The sequence below is a fragment of the Lissotriton helveticus genome, chromosome 7 (genome assembly GCF_964261635.1).
Source record: "Lissotriton helveticus chromosome 7, aLisHel1.1, whole genome shotgun sequence".
NCBI classification, from domain to species: domain Eukaryota; kingdom Metazoa; phylum Chordata; class Amphibia; order Caudata; family Salamandridae; genus Lissotriton; species Lissotriton helveticus.
This window is the reverse complement of record NC_136068.1, coordinates 350,469,906-350,489,084: the sequence shown is the minus strand read 5'-3', so window position 1 is coordinate 350,489,084 and position 19,179 is coordinate 350,469,906. Positions and strand designations below refer to the sequence as shown.

Below are 19,179 nucleotides of genomic sequence, written 5' to 3'. Positions count from 1 at the left end.
GATCGAGTACGATTGCTTAGTATTACTTGGTATTGGTTCTGGGATTGTTTAATTGCTTGGTTAGGTTTAATTGTTTGATGGGGATGATGCTGGTTTCACTGGCTTTCCTGTCCGGATCTTTTTTTTTTTCTCAATCCTTTTGCAATGCTCCGAAGCTCTCTATAATATTAGCACCCTCTAAGCGACTTGCTCAGATTCTTCTTTGAGCCCTGTAGTGCTGGTGGGCGTGTGAGGAATCCAGATTTCCCCCCAGTCTGGCCCCAGTTCAGCCTATTTCCTTATTTGCTTTGCTCTGCTCTGCTCCGATTCAGGGCTCAGGGTCCCCGGCCCCGCCCCTGCTCCAGAACACTCTTTCTGAGAATGACTAAGAGTGTCCGAAGGCTGGGAGTGTCTGAAGGCGAGCTCAAGGGGGATCCGAGGGCAGAAGGACATGCGGGGGATACTGGACAGAGACGCGGGCTATCCAGAGTATGATTGGGTCCCTCCCAAATGCTCTGCGGGCTCACTTACTGCGGCCGCCCCCAGAAGCTTAGGCGGCTGTGCCTGCCTCCGGGACTCGGAGGCTCTGGAGCTCGGGGAAGCTCAGGAGAGCCAATTTCCTGCCTGCCGTACCCTTTGGGTTCTCGCGCTCACCGTCCGCCTTACTCTCCTTGCTGCTGTTGCTCCGCGGGAGGCAGTAGTGATGGAAGTGGCGACTCCAAGGTTTAGTGATGCTGTGATGACGGGTAAGCCGACGGGAGGCCTCCGCTACCGCTGCTACGACGCTCGGCTCCACTCCGCTCCTGTCTGCTGCTCGGAAACACTGACAAATTAACCTCTGTAAGACTTTGGGGATCCACTGGACTCTGTGCACACTATACCTTACATTGGTATAGTATATGCAGAGCCAGCTTTCTACAGTCTCCACTTCAGGTAGCCCACCTTAGCAGTGGTACTAGCCTGAAGGTGGACACCTTTATCTAACTAGCTAATTTTCCTGCTTGATTAGCATACCAAAAGGCGGTGGGCTCTTTGAAGCTCCCCCGCTTTAGAAAGCTAATCTGCATGTTATCCTGAGAGAGGGGGTGTAAACACCCTCTGCCCAAACAGGCTTTGTTTCTTACCTCCTGAGGGCAAAGGCCCTCAACCTTGGGGAGTCAGAAACTGGTCTCTGGTGGCGTGGTGATAAACCCAGTCAGTCAGCAGACCAGTAGCTGGTAGGTTTTCAGTGGGTACCTCTAAGGTGCCCTGTGGGTGCATGTATTAATAAATACAATACTGGAATCAGTGTGGGTTTTATTCATACAACATGTTTGATAGCAAACATCCCTAATTTCAGTGAAGCCATCATGTAGCTGGGGAACTTGTTTTCACCAGTGTCTAGCACATGCTTTTTAAATGGTTTCCCTGGTCATTTGTACTGGTAGTAATGGAACTGACCAGCACAGGGACATATCTGCTCATGCAGGTAGGGCATCACATGTAGAATAGTGCACCCTGCCTCAGGGCTGTAAGGCCTGCTGTAGGGGTGACTTACCTATACTGTATGCAGTGTCTGCAGGCATGGCACACAGGCTGAATTCCATGTTGTGTTTCCACTTTTGTCTGTACCAAGACACGCAGACTGCAGATTGTAATTTTGGTGAGTGGTCCTTTTAGGGTGGCACAATTGATGCTGCAGACCTTAAGGGCCCTCTTTAGCCTCCTTGCCCTAGGTACCATGGGTACCATTTACTAGGGACTTACTGGGAGTGCTAAAGGTATTGCCAATTGGAGAAACAGCTATGCAATTTTGGGAAAGGGATCTGGAACTGGGGAACTGAATAGCAGGAACCCTGTGCATTTCCATTCAAAATCAAATCAAATACCAGGCAAAAGGTGGCAGTGAATACCTAGACTGGGTCCTTTGTTTTGATTACTTGGGAGTTAAACTATCGGACAAGTTTAAATGGGTACCTCAACATAATAAAAGCACTGTGGTAATATTACATAGAACTAAAGCCATCCTTTGATTACCCAAGAGAGACCATTCTCGCTCAATATCACCTGCTGTTAAGGTATATTGTGCTAAGGCTCAAATTCAGCATTGTTTGGAGCTGAAGTCTGGGACTGTGCCGACACCCAGAAGCTGGGAGCAGTTGAGAATAATTTTATAAGATCACTTTAGGTTAAAAATAAATTTCAGATGTGGCACATTTAAAGCCATTAATGTACTGGATATGCATCTGGTCAACACTAGAGCTAGCAGAGGATAGGGCTTCTCTAGGGGACCAGATTAAAATAAGTAGTGCTATGAAGGTGCCCTGGTTGAAGTTTGTTTCTTGTTGGTGTAGGAAGATAGTGTAGGAAGGTAGATCCCTGACTATGGTTGCCCCCAACTTTTTGCCTGGTGTTTTGCTGGTTTTCTGACTTAGTTGACCTGGGACCCTGCTATTCAGGGCCCCAGGCCTACTGCTCTCTCTGTAAAATGGATTCCATGTACCTTAGGTACATATCTAATTGGATACTGAGTCACCTTATCAGTCCCTGTACAGTGTACCTTAGGTACCCAGGGCATAGGTGTACCCAGGGCCTACCAGGGGCTGCAGCATGTATTATGCCACCCCTGGCTGGCCATACAAATCTGACACAACTGGCTGCACGACAGCTGGGGCAAGGTGGTGTAATCACCCTTTGCTTTAGATATAGTATACCTATATCTAACCCTAAAATGGGCACACAGATCTCCTATCAGTCACTCCTATGGCAGGCCTTGACAATCCTGAAGGCAGAGTGCTTGGAACCGTGTGAGATGGTGCTCTGGCATGAGCTGAGCCTGTCTGCGGCGTTCGGGATCTATCCCTTAGCCGTTTCCATGATATCGCATACCATATACCCCTAAGTGCATTATAATCCTCGCGGTTATATGCCAACTCTGGTATCGCTTTATCAAAACATGTCGAGTAAGGGGTCATACGAATTGGAATACTAACCCCTCGCCAATTCTGGCGACGGGGTTAGCATTCCACCCTTCTAGAGGGACACGACATGTTGGTAACCTGTAACCCCGGTTAAAGTCAGACAGAGCCTTAGCATCCACAAAATGGATGCTGCCACCGAGACACAAGTCTGCCCTCCTGCTGCTGGGAGTCCTCCCAGAGCAGGAGGCAAGGACAAAGGGTTTCCTGCCAGGGGCGGTGCCAGCACCGTCCCAGACAGGGTTTTGTGTATTCTAGGTAGGCAGGGCTTTAGAGGAAGGTGACTGCAAGTGGCACCCCGGTGCTCACTGTGCATAGGCCGGCTTGAACCAGTTCCAGGGGCACACCAGACCCTGAGCTGGGGAAAGCCCGCCAAAGGAGAGGGGTGTAACCACCCCCCTCCTAGTCCCACCCATAGGGCAGGACTTAGTCGTGTGCCAGCCCCCTTTTGTAGGATAAAGGTAGGAGCAGGCCCCCTTCCAAATTAGATCGATCTTTGAATCCTGAACCGACCTTCTTCAAGAAGAACTCAAGACTCTTCCCAAGATTTTCTCCCTTGTGACTAAGGAGTAGTCACCCTGCAGCAGCAGGCACCAACCAAGCATCGCGGTTTGTTGCCAGTCTCTCCTCCGGATCAAGACTGCTCCAGCACGACGAGAACCGGCTTCCCTGGCACCTCTGACCTCAACCTACATCATCAGCCCAGCTGTGACCCGTGGGTGCGACGAGACCTCGAGGGACCGGCCATCTTCAGAACTGCACGACGCTTGTCCAGCACGACCACCGAGTGACCCTCGACCGAGTGCTTTGGGGTAAGAGAAGCCCCGACCCAGAGCAGCTCCAGCACCGAAGTTCAGCCCCCCTGCATCCACGAGATCTGCGTGGGGCCCTTCTGCTTTTTGCTGCTCACCGCGTTGTCCCGGTCACTTGCCCGTTGGCTAGTGGCCCTTTTGCGATGCTCCACGACGACAACCACTGCTGGTCTGGTTGCTCCAGACTGGCCCTTGCTTCCCTTCATCAGAGAAGCACCTTGGACCCTCCTGGTCCACTCAAGACGCCATTTTAGGTCCACCGCGTGGGCCTTGCATTTGCCAAGACTTGTTGCCCCAATCCTGGGTCCAGCGACGTCGACAGCAAGTACCTTCGTGGGACAGCTCGCACCTCCATCCTGGTCGCCGACAACGCCTCCTGGTCCGAGAGACTGCAGAGCCCAGCAGCGCCCACTCACCTGGCTGAGGTGACTTCGTCCGGTGCCATCCTGGTGCCCACCTAAATCACTGGCTAGTGATTCAGAACTTGGTCCCCTCTGCTTACAGGTTTCTTCTTCCCTGATTAAGGCTTGGATCTCCACGAACTTTCTTCACTGGCCGCCTGCCAGCAACTTCTTTCTTCAGGCTTCAGGTTTCCGACGCAACTTCAACCCTATGCAGCCGCAGCCCCTGGGCTAGGTAAACTGAGTACTCCGGTGCTCCAGCGTAGTCCAACACCCTAAGTGTTCGGATCCACTCCCGTTTTCGACCCACCTAGTCGGGTTCGCCCGAGAACAGTAACTTTGCAACTGCTAGCCTCCATAGACTTTTTCCCATCTTACGCGTGAGAGTTCCCACTCTGCACACGACGTCCACAGGCCCCCTGCATCTAATCCCAGTGTTTAGAATTGTAGGCCTAGCGATTCCTGAGTCTAGAAAAGTATTACTTACCTGCTAGCAAGTTCGCATTCCACTTACTGAGTATATGGTTTTTCGTGCCCCTAGGGCATTTGTGTAAATTGTGCGACTTAAAGTATTTTCGTAAGAGTTTTGTTGTGTGCTTAGCTCCCTGACTCATAAAGAGTTCAGGGTAGTCTTGTTATAAATAAATATCTGTTTATTTTCATAACAACTTGTGTGGTGTCCTTTCACTTGGTGTTCAAGGGGTAAAGTGATGGTAAAACAGCTGGCTTAACACGCCCTCTAGAGTCTTAGCCTTAGACTGCTCGTATCCATGCTACTAGGATAGCTGGTCTATAAGGTTGACTTACAACCAATCATCAATAAGGGTTGTTTGGACTGATACATAGTGATCACTAGAATAGTGAGCACTGCATATCAGGCCAACTTCTCACATTGGTGAGCAGCGGTTGGGATTTGAGCTTGCTGTTGTTTTATCACACATATCCTAAGAATATCATTTGAAAGATCACATAAGTACTGAGGTACATATAACTTAGCTTAGAATACTCTGAGTTCTACTGAACCAGCTGTTGTAGCTCCTAGGGCCTAGCACACCCTAAACTACAACTCTAGCAAGGGATCAGTAGGCAAACATATAGTGTAGGTAAGTGCACCACTTACACCTCACTAGAAAAGCATGTCTACCCAGGGAGAGTCTACTGAGACCCCCCTTGTGGTTATTGACCCTCCACAGGTCACTTCAAGATATGCAGCTCTCAGTTTCCAGGAGATGAGACAAGTGTGTACCTCCAGGAAACTGAAACAGGGGTCTAACCCCACCATTCCCTTTCTAATAGGTCTCTTAGAGACTTATGATGCGAGAAAGATTTCTCAGCTAGATGGGAATATGCCAGCCTTAGAGGGTACCTCTGGGGATCCAGACCTCCCCAACACTGCAAATGCAGTTGAGGAGGAGGATCAGGAGGAACTCTCTGGGGATGAGGTAGACAAAGGTCTTGAGGTAGTCAGAAGGCTAGCTAGGGCCAACTTAGACTTACTTGGGCTAGGATCTGGGGGACCCCCAGTACTGACCCGAAGTGGGCCTAACATTGGAGTTAGGAGAGATAGATCTCTTTCTAGGGACTCCAATAGATCTCTGCACTCTAATGCCTCTTCTCAGAGGAGAAGGAACTCTCCCCAGAGGAGATTGACTTCCCCTCAGAGAAGAGAGCATGAAGCAAGGATGAGACAAGCTAAACTGAGGATTGAAAGGGAAGAACTTGCCCTGGCCAAAGAGAAGCTTGCCTTTGCTAGAGAGCAGCAGATGAGTGGGATAGTTCCCACTGGTGGCAGCAATCTCCCAAGAGAAAAAGAGAAGGGTTTAGATACTAAACACCTGACAAAGATAGTGCCCCCCTTTAAGCAAGGGGATGAGATCCAGAAATGGATGGCTGCTTTGGAGAGGGCCTGCACTGTGCAGTGCATTCCCCAGAGTCAGTGGGCAGCTATACTGTGGCTCTCCTTTGATGGCAAAGGTAGAGATAAGCTCCTCACTACTAGAGTTGAGGATGCTAACAATTACCAAGTCCTGAAAAATGCACTGGTTGATGGGTTTGGCTTAACCACTGAGCAGTACAGGTTGCTGTTCAGGGATACCCAGAAAACTCAGTCTCAGGATTGGGCTGACTTTGTTGATTGTGCCACTAAGGCTTTGGAAGGCTGGCTACTGGGCAGCAAGGTTACTGACTTCACAGGATTGTATAATCTTATTATGAGAGAGCAAGTCTTAAATAATTGTCAGAACCAGTTATTGCACCAGCACCTGGTAGACTCTGATCTGACCTCTCCACAAGAATTGGGTAAGAGGGCAGACAAATGGGTCAGAACCAGGATTAGGCCCAAGAACCAAGGTGGTGACCAGAAAAAGGAATCAACCAAGCCTCAAGAGAAGGGTGGGAATAAATCTACAGATCAAACCACATCAGGGCCCCAAAAATCCTCTGAGGGGGGTGGGTCCCAGAATCCTTCTAATAACCAGAGAAACCTTATTGTTATCCCTGTAAACAGGTGGGTCATTTGAAAACTGACAGCAGTTGCCCAAAGAATAACAATAAGGAGAACATACCCCCAAGTAACATTCCCAAGCCTCCTGTTACTACTAGTAGTAATCCCCCAGGTGGTGGGAGTGCCCCCAAGAATTTGGGTGCATTTACTTTGGGAGTTCCTGGGGACTCTGGCCTAACCAGGTCCCCAAACTTAGATACTCTTGTCTGTGAGACTGGCATGGGGTTTGCCAACTTCACAACTTGTCCCAACACTTTGGGCAAGTACAGACAGGAACCCCTCATCAATGGTATAAAAGTTGAGGCCTATAGAGATACAGGGGCTAGCATCACCATGGTGACTGAGAGTCTAGTCCCCTCAAGGCAACTTTTACCTGGTGCCACATACCAGGTGACCAATATTGATGGAGTACAGAGAGATCATCCCATGGCAGTGGTTAATCTCAGCTGGGGAGGTGTCACTGGCCACAAGAGAGTGGCAGTGTCACCAAACTTGCCTGTAGATTGCCTACTGGGGAATGATTTAGAGCTCTCAGCCTGGGCTGAAGTAGAGCAAGAAACCCATTCTAAAATGGTAAACCTCCATGGTAAGGTTAGTGGGGCAGTGATAGCCACAGCCCCAGTCCAAGATGTCCTCCCTGAACAGGTCAGGAGGGTTGTGCCAGTCACAACCCAATCTCAGACAACTTCCTTCCCAGAACAGGTTGTCAAGGCTGTAATGGTAACAGCCCACACCCAAACTGAGCCCCCTCCTGAAAAGGTTGGGAGAGTTGTGATGGCCACAGCTCAAACTCAGACAGATAATAGTGTTGTGAAGCCTGAAACTATGGATCACTCCACTCAGACAGAGAGCATTGAGGAGGAAGAGAAATCTCCCTCCCACCAGACTTTAGGAAAGGATCAGCCTCCTCAGGGAACTGATCTGACCCCTTGTGAAGAAACTGCCACAGAGGTAGTCAGGCCTAGCCTGGCAGAACCCCTGATGTCAGTGGACCCTTCCAAGGTGGGACCCAGTCTGGAGCAGGTAACCTGCCCCTCTCTCCCCTGCCTCAGTCAGCCCAGGGCTGTAGAGGTCAGGGAGGCCAGTGTTGGACCCCAAAGGGCCCCCTGTCCAAAAGAATTCCCCAATCAGCAGATTAAGGGCACTGAAGCTAGTAGTCCTAGCCAAGTGAAAATAAAACAAACTCCTGAGGGATCCCCCTTAAAATTAGTTAGGGACCTCCCCCAGATGGACACTGCTGGGCACAGCCAAACTTGGGACCTGAGGGCCCCAGACCTGACTTGTCCCTCCAGTAAGCCAAACAGAGGGACCCAACCTCCAGCTGTAGGTAGCCAGAGGTTGACCCTGAGAGCCCAAAACAACTCAGTCTTGGAAAGAAAGGCCTCTATGGTGGATAATGATTGGAGGAAGCTGAGCCCAAAATTAGTGGAGCCTCACTTCAGTACTCCATTTCAGCACCAGCCTTTTACTTTGCCAAAACACACCACAGGTAGAGATTCCCTATGGTGGAGACCCTCAGACACCCTTAGGGTGAGGGATTGCTTAGTGGACCATGAGATAGGGAGTAACCATGCCAGTGCTGGTACACTTCCTTATATGGCCACTCAGGCAATATAGGCTTACCTGGCAAGGATAGCCTTATCTCCTTTCGTTTGGGGGGGGGGGGGGGGGGGGTTATGTAGGAAGGTAGATCCCGGACTATGGTTGCCCCCAACTTTTTGCCTGGTGTTTTGCTGGTTTTCTGACTTAGTTGACCTGGGACCCTGCTATTCAGGGCCCCAGGCCTACTGCTCTCTCTGTAAAATGGATTCCATGTACCTTAGGTACATATCTAATTGGATACTGAGTCACCTTATCAGTCCCTGTACAGTGTACCTTAGGTACCCAGGGCATAGGTGTACCCAGGGCCTACCAGGGGCTGCAGCATGTATTATGCCACCCCTGGCTGGCCATCCAAATCTGACACAACTGGCTGCACGACAGCTGGGGCAAGGTGGTGTAATCACCCTTTGCTTTAGATATAGTATACCTATATCTAACCCTAAAATGGGCACACAGATCTCCTATCAGTCACTCCTATGGCAGGCCTTGACAATCCTGAAGGCAGAGTGCTTGGAATCGTGTGAGATGGTGCTCTGGCATGAGCTGAGCCTGTCTGCGGCGTTCGGGATCTATCCCTTAGCCGTTTCCATGATATCGCATACCATATACTCTTAAGTGCATTATAATCCTCGCGGTTATATGCCAACTCTGGTATCGCTTTATCAAAACATGTCGAGTAAGGTGTCATACGAATTGGAATACTAACCCCTCGCCAATTCTGGCGACGGGGTTAGCATTCCACCCTTCTAGAGGGACACGACATGTTGGTAACCTGTAACCCCGGTTAAAGTCAGACAGAGCCTTAGCATCCACAAAATGGATGCTGCCACCGAGACACAAGTCTGCCCTCCTGCTGCTCGGAGTCCTCCCAGAGCAGGAGGCAAGGACAAAGGGTTTCCTGCCAGGGGCGGTGCCAGCACCGTCCCAGACAGGGTTTTGTGTATTCTAGGTAGGCAGGGCTTTAGAGGAAGGTGACTGCAAGTGGCACCCCGGTGCTCACTGTGCATAGGCCGGCTTGAACCAGTTCCAGGGGCACACCAGACCCTGAGCTGGGGAAAGCCCGCCAAAGGAGAGGGGTGTAACCACCCCCCCTCCTAGTCCCACCCATAGGGCAGGACTTAGTCGCGTGCCAGCCCCCTTTTGCAGGATAAAGGTAGGAGCAGGCCCCCTTCCAAATTAGATCAATCTTTGAACCCTGAACCGACCTTCTTCAAGAAGAACTCAAGACTCTTCCCAAGATTTTCTCCCTTGTGACTAAGGAGTAGTCACCCTGCAGCAGCAGGCACCAACCAAGCATCGCGGTTTGTTGCCAGTCTCTCCTCCGGATCAAGACTGCTCCAGCACGACGAGAACCGGCTTCCCTGGCACATCTGACCCCAACCTACATCATCAGCCCAGCTGTGACCCGTGGGTGCGACGAGACCTCGAGGGACCGGCCATCTTCAGAACTGCACGACGCTTGTCCAGCATGACCACCGAGTGACCCTCGACCGAGTGCTTTGGGGTAAGAGAAGCCCCGACCCAGAGCAGCTCCAGCACCGAAGTTCAGCCCCCCTGCATCCACGAGATCTGCGTGGGGCCCTTCTGCTTTTTGCTGCTCACCGCGTTGTCCCGGTCACTTGCCCGTTGGATAGTGGCCCTTTTGCGACGCTCCACGACGACAACCACTGCTGGTCTGGTTGCTCCAGACTGGCCCTTGCTTTCCTTCATCAGAGAAGCACCTTGGACCCTCCTGGTCCACTCAAGACGCCATTTTAGGTCCACCGCGTGAGCCTTGCATTTGCCAAGACTTCTTGCCCCAATCCTGGGTCCAGCGACGTCGACAGCAAGTACCTTCGTGGGACAGCTCGCACCTCCATCCTGGTCGCCGACAACGCCTCCTGGTCCGAGAGACTGCAGAGCCCAGCAGCGCCCACTCACCTTGCTGAGGTGACTTCGTCCGGTGCCACTCTGGTGCCCACCTAAATCACTGGCTAGTGATTCAGAACTTGGTCCCCTCTGCTTACAGGTTTCTTCTTCCCTGATTCAGGCTTGGATCTCCACGAACTTTCTTCACTGGCCGCCTGCCAGCAACTTCTTTCTTCAGGCTCCTGGTTCTTCAACGTGGGTTTCCGACGCAACTTCAACCCTATGCAGCCGCAGCCCCTGGGCTAGGTAAACTGAGTACTCCGGTGCTCCAGCGTAGTCCAACACCCTAAGTGTTCGGATCCACTCCCGTTTTCGACCCACCTAGTCGGGTTCGCCCGAGAACAGTAACTTTGCAACTGCTAGCCTCCATAGACTTTTTCCCGCCTTACGCGTGAGAGTTCCCACTCTGCACACGACGTCCACAGGCCCCCTGCATCTAATCCCAGTGTTTAGAATTGTAGGCCTAGCGATTCCTGAGTCTAGAAAAGTATTACTTACCTGCTAGCAAGTTCGCATTCCACTTACTGAGTATATGGTTTTTCGTGCCCCTAGGGCATTTGTGTAAATTGTGCGACTTAAAGTATTTTCGTAAGAGTTTTGTTGTGTGCTTAGCTCCCTGACTCAAAGAGTTCAGGGTAGTCTTGTTATAAATAAATATCTGTTTATTTTCATAACAACTTGTGTGGTGTCCTTTCACTTGGTGTTCAAGGGGTAAAGTGATGGTAAAACAGCTGGCTTAACACGCCCTCTAGAGTCTTAGCCTTAGACTGCTCGTATCCATGCTACTAGGATAGCTGGTCTATAAGGTTGACTTACAACCAATCATCAATAAGGGTTGTTTGGACTGATACATAGTGATCACTAGAATAGTGAGCACTGCATATCAGGCCAACTTCTCACAGCTAGGTTTAATTAAACTATGGGAAGATACTGGAAATATTCGCAAGGTAGAGGCTGTTGTTCTGAAATCCCTTTATTGGGCCTATGCTTGCGAACAACAAGTTGTGAGGAGGACAAATGGGCACTTAACTAAATAGTTCCTCGAGTTTAAGCCAAACCGGTACTTTAAATTGTTTCTGGATACGATCACACCACCCCTAGCCAAAAGTCTATTTGTGTGGTTTCAATTCAAAAGTCTACCCTTGAATGTATCCTGTAGCAAAAGGAAAAAAGATCAGACTTCAGACCTGTGCCCAGCCTGTAGTTTGGCCCCTGAAACATAGGAGCATATTTTATTATTCTGCCCACAGTACTGCGGCTCCCGACGCAAATAGATATGCCCAGTGTCCTTAAACCTGGGGACAACTGCCTATCTAGCTGCTCAGAGAATCTTAATAAATATTGCTTCAAGCTGGATTGTATTTGCAGTCAGCCGCTTCCTGCTAAATGTATGGTGAATTTTTTTAACTAGCCACACTAACCAGGCAGTGTTAAAAGTGCTAGCCATATTTTAAGTGCAGAATTTGGCTAGGTTTTTGTAGAACTACAGACACTTTGCACCTTATAAACCCTGCAATTTCTGATTTTGCACTTCTATTTTGGTTAACTACTGTGGTCTATTTGTTATTTAGTTGCCCATAGAATTTTTGAAACCTGAAACCCCTGGTCTAATTGCACCTGCTAATAGTTGTTTTATACTAAATAGAAGAAACAAATGTGCCACGCCTCGGATTTAGCTTCTTTTAATGATAGCCAAGATATTTTAGTATTGTGTATGTTTAGGTTTTAGTAGAATCTCAGACACTTTGCACTATACAAATTTTGACTTTGTACTGTTACACCGCTAATCAAACTGACTAATCGGATCCAAGTTAAACTGTTATCTATCTATTTAGAGAATTTTTAGGTCAAATAGTTTACGCTGGCAGTCGCCCTTGGCTAACTGTTTGATATAGGCATGTTAAAAGTCATTGGTACGGTAAGCTTAATTGTGTAGCTATCTTTAACATAAACCAAGATTTCCTATCACTGTGTACTGTTTGGTTTCTGCTGAACTCCTGACACTTTGGGGCAGATTTATGATGCCCTTGCGCCTCCTTGCGCCGCAATTGCGTCACATAATGTGACGCAACGGCGGCGCAAACAATGCGCCCTATTTACAACGTGACGCATCTAGGAGATGCGTCACGTTGGAAACCCCTGCGCCATGAGGAGGCGTTCCTGCGCAGGGGGGGCGTTTCTGCGCAGGAACGCCTCCTAAAAGTGGCTGAGTGAAATCTATGAGATTTCACTCAGCCACTTTCTACGTCAATTCCTTACGCCTGCTTGAAGCAGGCGTAAGGGTGACGCACAATGCATTTGATAGGTGGCTCCTGTGCATTGCAGGAGTCATGTCGCACTTGCGACATGACTCCTGCAATGCGCCGCCCGTGCGCCGAGAGATGCGTCACGCATCCTCACTGCCTTGCACCGTGGTGCGCCGCATCATAAATGCGGCGCACCATGGGTGGCGGAGCAGTGGCGCATGTTAACTGGCGCATCCCTGGGGATGCGCCAGTTAACATAAATCTGCCCCTTGGTACTTAATAAATAAGCATTTGTTGATAACGCTTTGTTACATTGTTAATCAAACATACAAATCGAATCTTGTATTTTTTATTCTTAATCTTTTTAGAGATTTCAGTATTCACTTTGTATTACATTGTTTTAAATAATGACAGCAAACTATGTGTCTCCATAGATCCTATGGTTGATTTACACATGTGATATGCAGTGTATGTACAATCTGGAATTTGTTAAATATCCTGTGGCTGCTCCCTGAGAAGTTTCATGAGACAAATATGCAGTAAAAATCAAATGTTTAAGATTGTTTGGTTTATATTTTTGTAAGCTTGATTTTACTATGCCATTACTGATGTTTTTACTGTATGCCATAATTGCTAAGCTAACCAAATAAAGTACTTTTGAAGTGAAGAGTCCTTGTGCATTGTGTTTATGGGATGTCTGGTGGCTCAGAGTTCTTTAAACAAAAAGCAAGCTGCAACATCAGAATCAAAAAATAGATGGCAGAAGTATGCAGAACATTTGTACCAACAGTCACACATTTTATGTACACCCTGATAAGTTGCAGGCAATCTCATTTTGCACTAACTGCAAGTAGTGTGTAGAAAATCCATTTGACCAAAATGTAAACAGAAAAGATATACATATGCTCTTCAGCCCCAACTCATCAGAGATCAATCAGTGTTTCTATCTACACCCTGCCATTCTCTTGCATTTCAACATTCACCACCTGCACTAGTCAGCTATTTGAGTATATGGTATTGTTGACTATACTTCTTCACTTTTTAGTTTAAAGCCACTTTGCACACTAAATGAATGCCATGCCACGCCACTATTTTATTCTATGCAATGATGCCTAATTGGTCCTATTCCACTATTCATCTACAACCCATAAGGCCATTCAATTACAGACTGCTTTACTGTTCTTTTGCAGACCTCTCACATTAGTTTCTAGAATGTCCATTTGATTCTGTGCTGTTCTGCCATTTAATCCCATTTGCCTTACTAATTTAATTTGTTCGCTTTGGCTCTATAATTCCAGTGATTTCCAGCATCCGATTCAATCTATACCTAGGTTTCAATTCCATACCATATCATTAAGTTCCATCTTATGCAGCCATCTGACTCAACCCCTTTCCACCACACTATCAATACTTCATGCTGTAATTTTACTATTAATGCAACGGACTCCAAATGCCATCAGACTTCAACTTATCCCTGTGAAGCATTTGATTCTGTCCCATTATGATAGTTTGACTCTTTTCAGGTACAGACACCTAGCCATATATCAGTCATGACAGTCGACTATCAGGGTACACCATTATATGTTATCAACATTCAATTCTGTTTCACCTAATAATTTGATTCAACCTTGATATGGAATTCAATTCTTTCACTTTGGCACTATAGCATAGCATTCTATCTTGCTATTCCTACTTACTGATGCATTTGCATTCTATCTTTTTTCACAATTAAACATCATGTTGTTCTGTCCTCTGATCCTGCCCCACTCAAGCAACATATTTCATATTATCAAGTTATATTTACAGTATGTCAAACATGCACATCCAGTTTCTCACTACATCTGCTATACGTCAGAAAACATGAAATAAAATGTCTTCACTGATGCGTTTGTGAGGAAAAAATCGATATCAGTTACCTGGTTCAACCTTAACTCCACATTTCTCCTTCAATTTTACAAAAATTTAAATCAGCTGTAAAAGCACTCACCAATTTGGCAAGATGGCACATCAAGGACACCCCCTAACAGATCTCCCAGAGGGCTGTTCTCTTCCAGGAGCTGTTGGGGATTAATGTAGGAAGGAACATTAGCATTAACCACAGAGTTTGGTAGCAAATGTCAAAGTGGATAAGACAACTGGAAATGAATGAGCAGCCCAACTGAGGTGTGGACGAGTGTAGCAGTCTAGTCACCCCCTAAGGCCACTTTTGAGTAAAAAAGAAAGCAATTAAGGTAATGGCATTTGGCTTGAATAATACCCAAGTAAGGGGAGGCTTCCTAAAAAAGAATGGTTTCCCTTTAAGAATGGGAACTCCCTAATTGGCAAGGTGACTCTCACCTTCATTTTTAACAGCAATCTATGCCAGACTCTCTGCGAGACAAAGCAGAACACAACATCATATTTCACCAGCAGCAAAAAGTGCCACACTGGGCACAGCTCAACTAAACCCCAAGAAACTGGTCTGAAAAAGGCCAAATAAGATTTTAATAACCAGCAGTGAGCTCTGCAAATAATAGCTGATAACCAGGAAAAGAGAGCACATGGTCCTCCTGGCATGAGGAGATTTCCTGGCTTCACCTTAGAACCTCGACTCACTCAATTTTCTAGCAGCCATAACATGGTGCATGAAAAGAATCTGAACTTCCTACAACAGAGACACTTGGGATGCTGCTTCATCTGTTGATTACAAGATACAATTTGAGGCTTTACTAAAGGATGACGCATAACTTTGATTGGGCTTAACTTTTGATTTCCACAAGCAATGACCAACTGCTCTTCAGGCATGCTCAACAGCCTGGCAATTGATTGAATACAAGGCAAGTTGGTCTTTTCACGCCCACTGGTGCCCTGCAGTAAGTGCTATGAGGTAATCTCAGCCTGAAGCGCTTTAGTTAGGATTCATATTTAATGTATGCAAGAAGAACATCAAATTGCCCTCAAATCAAAGTCTTACTATTATGACCTCACCTGTCGGTCTGGCTCCAATTCAACAGGACTGAAGATATCCTCCACATAATTTGAAGGGAACCACATCTGCTTCTTCCCACCATAGTCTCCACGCCACCTAAAACAAGAACAAAATGTGTGCATAGTGCTTGGATACTAACTGCAAAACTTGATAAGAGTTCTAAATGACAAAAGCAAGGTTTTCTTCTAATTGTAAGAAAATAAATAGTTCAACTGTAACGCCAGTTCTCTAGTCAGAGAATCTCCATTGAAGTCCTAAGCGTTTGAGTAGTTCCCCTCCCCATGTGCGTGAATCTCGCATCAATTCTTCATAGAATATCTTCTTAAGTGTAGCCGTTTGCCTTTCTTCAGCAAGGCCTGCAGAAACACTTAAGAACATAGCAGCCTAGACAACAGGCTACATTGGAGACATACCTCAGATTTTACTTACGATACCTCTGAATACATATAATTTTGGAGTGAAAATGTTATAAAACAGCTTAAATCTCTTTCACAAGCCTTTTTTTGTAAAGGTAGAAGATGAAGGATAGTAGGACAGTGTAAAACTCACATGGCAGCCTATGGGGCTAAACAGTGGCTGCGCATTTAGAGGCTCCGAGACCACCAGTATCCCAATCATGCTTAGCAGGCGGCAATTGCCTATGTTCTTTTTGAAGGAATGAGTTAGTGATAGGTAAGCCCAATACTATCCTCCGTTATATTAATCAGAGAGGCGGGTGGGTCACTTATGACTTCAATGGAGATTCCCTTATAAGAGAACGAATAGTTTCTTACCTGTCGGTGTAGTTTTGCAGCTTGAAGATCTTTCTGGATTCACTATGCTGTGCATATTCCGCAATCTGGTGGTTGGGTCCGGAATCGTAGTCTTTTTTTTTTTTCGTAGCCCAGGTGGGCGTCGACGTCCCACCATTTGGTGTACCTTCGGTGACGTCGGCATGCTTCCGGCGGAAGCTCCCACCCTTGGGCGCCATCTTCGGATTCTTTTTTCTGTCTCTTTTTCCTGTGTTTGTAGTGAATCCATGGCTATGTTTGTAAATCCTTTTTTCAACGTAATTCTTTCACGTATCTTGTAAGCTTCAACTTGCTTTCTTTTCTATGTGTTTCCACCTTCTTCTCCAGCCTCATCTTTCTGGCGGAGGCGGGTGGGTTCGCTAGTGAATCCAGAAAGATCTTCAAGCTGCAAAACTACACCAACAGGTAAGAAACTATTCGTTTTGCAGCTTGAATCTTTCTGGATTCACTATGCTGTGCATAGATTTTGTAGCGGTTTTGTTACTTTTGTGGCGGCTGGGTGGAAGATGAGCGTTGGTTGTTGAATATATGTTGAAGCACTCTTTGTCCTACTTGTGCTTCCTTGTTCATCTGTTCATCCACGCAGTAGTGCTTAGTGAACGTTGACACTGAAGGCCATGTTGCCGCCAGGTATATGTCCTGAATTGGTGTGTTGGCCAGAAAGGCAATTGTTGCTCCTTTCTTTCAGGTTGAGTGGGCCTGTGCCCCTCCTGATAGCTCCTGGCCCGCTTGCTTGTGGCAGAATTGTATCGTTTGTGCGATCCATCGAGCTATGGTGTTCTTAGTCACTGGTCTACCCATGTAACTGTTTGCGAAGGATACAAAGAACTGTTTTGTCTTCCTGTGTCCCTTCGTCCTTTCAATGTAGTGCATCACTGCCCTTCTTGTGTCTAGAGTGTGGAGAGCCCTCTCAGCGCTTGTTGTGGGGTTCTGGAAGAAGCTAGGAATCTGAATACTCTGATTCATGTGGAACCTAGACACCACCTTTGGCATGAAGTGCGGGTCTTTTCTCATCTCGACCCTGTCACTGTGTATCTGGATGTAGGATTCCTGCAGTGCTAGTGCCTGCAGTTCGCTCACCCTACGTAGCGAGGTGATTGCTACCAGAAAGGCCGCTTTCATTGTCAGCATTTGCAGTGATGCTTTGTGGATGGGTTCGAAAGGTGCTTTCATGAGCTCTGTCAGTACCACATTTAGGTTCCAAGCCGGTGGCGGCATTCTTTTTGGTGGCGCTATTCTTTTAGCCCCTTCCAGGAATCTTTTTACTACTTGAGATGTAAAGAATCTTCTCCCTGTTTCTCCTCTTGTGTATGCCACAATCGCTGCCAGGTGTACCCTCAGCGAGGATGAGCTTAATTTAGCTTTTATTAGGTACGTGAGGTATCTTAGCACCGTTGATTCCCTGGTCAGCTTTCTATGGAGTTTTTTCTTGCAACACCATTGAGTGAATCTTTTCCATTTTTCCCCATAGCACTTGCGTGTGCTGGGCCTTCTTGCCTCTCGCAGCACCCGCAGGGTGCTCTCTGGTAGTTTTAGATGTGCGAACTCTAAGTCCTCAGGAGCCAAGCTGAGAGGTTGAGGCTCTCCGGCTCTGGGTGTAGAACTTCTCCTTTTTCCATGGAGAGTAGGTCTCTTCTTTTTGAAAACTTGTGGGGTGGGCCCTGCGCCATCTCCATTATCTGTGAGTACCAGGTCTGCCTGGCCCACTGTGGTGCCACCAGGATGAGCGTCATGTTGCTCGAACTGCATTTGTTGAGAACCCTGGGGATCAATGGTATCGGGAGAAAAGCATAGGCAAATGTTTTTGACCAGCTTATCCATAGGGCATTCCCTTGGGATAGTGCCTCTGGTTGTCTGGATGCAGAGTATTGGCATTTTGCATTCTGGTGTGTTGCAAACAGGTCTATTGTCTGAGTGCCCCACCTCCTGAATAGTCTCTCTGTTTCCTGTATGTTGAGTTCCCACTCGTGGGATGCTCAAGTCTGCCTGCTGAGCCAATCCGCTTCTACATTGTCCTTCCCTGGCAGGTGTATGGCTAGCAGGTCTATTTTGAGTGGTATTGCCCATCTCCAGATTTCCTGTGCCAAGCTTGACAGAGGGAATGATTGAGTTCCCCCGTTTGTTGATGTAAAACATCGTTGTGGTGTTGTCTGTTTGTATCAGCACCTTCTGGTTGTACAGGTGCTTCTGAAAAGCCTTGAGGGCAAGCAACACTGTTTTCAGTTCCAGGTAATTGATGTGTCTGACTGCATCCGCTGGGTTTGACAGACCCCTCACTCTGAGCCTGTTCATGTGTGCGCCCCATCCCTTCTGGGATGCGTCTGTGGTGATGGTCACTGTTGGGTCCAGTGGCGTTAGAGGCTTCCCTATTGTTATCCTCTCTTTGGTCCACCACTTCATTTCTTCCTGCACCTTGTGCGTTACAACCACTAGATCCTCCCAACTTCCTGTAGCTTGTGACCATTGCTGTTGCAGCCACTCTTGGAGTGGTCTCATCTGTAGGCGTACATTGGGGACCAGGTGTATGCATGACACCTCATTCCCAAGATCTTGCTCACTGTCCTCACCGTCAGAGCTCGCCCCTTCTGGTAGTGACGTTTCTCCCTCAGTAGGCTGAGTGTCCTCTTTTCACTGGGTAACACCCTGCATTGGATGGTGTTGATTTGAGCTCCCAGGAAGATCTTCACTTGCTCCGGTTCCATCGAGCATTTTCCCCAGTGTATGGAGAATCCCAGGCTTGTTAGCATTCTTGTGACCTGCTCTGCATGACACTTGCATGTCCTGTAAGAGCTTGCCTTTATGAGCCAGTCGTCGAGGTAAGGGTACACGTGTATCCCCTCTCTTCGCAGATGTGCGGCCACTGCTGTGAGGCATTTGGTAAATACCCTTGGTGCGGACTTTAGACCGAATGCCAGGGTTGTGAATTGGTAGTGATCCTGGTTTACTGTGAATCTTAGCAAGTGCTTGTGCTGCCTGTTCATGGGAATGTGCAGGTACGCATCCTTGAGGTCT

General features: G+C 47.7%; 1 protein-coding gene across 2 annotated transcripts in view; it reads right to left on the bottom strand.

The window, feature by feature from the left end:
• Positions 1-19,179, bottom strand: part of PLCG1 (phospholipase C gamma 1) — a 595,860-nt gene that overhangs the window by 99,446 nt on the left and 477,235 nt on the right. For both annotated transcript variants that reach the window (XM_078652159.1, XM_078652158.1), the window contains exons 22-23: positions 15,376-15,472; positions 14,396-14,465 (exon numbers count right to left, since the gene is read on the bottom strand). In XM_078652159.1, coding sequence (XP_078508285.1) covers positions 14,396-14,465; positions 15,376-15,472 — 167 coding nt within the window. The remainder of the gene's footprint in view (positions 1-14,395; positions 14,466-15,375; positions 15,473-19,179) is intronic.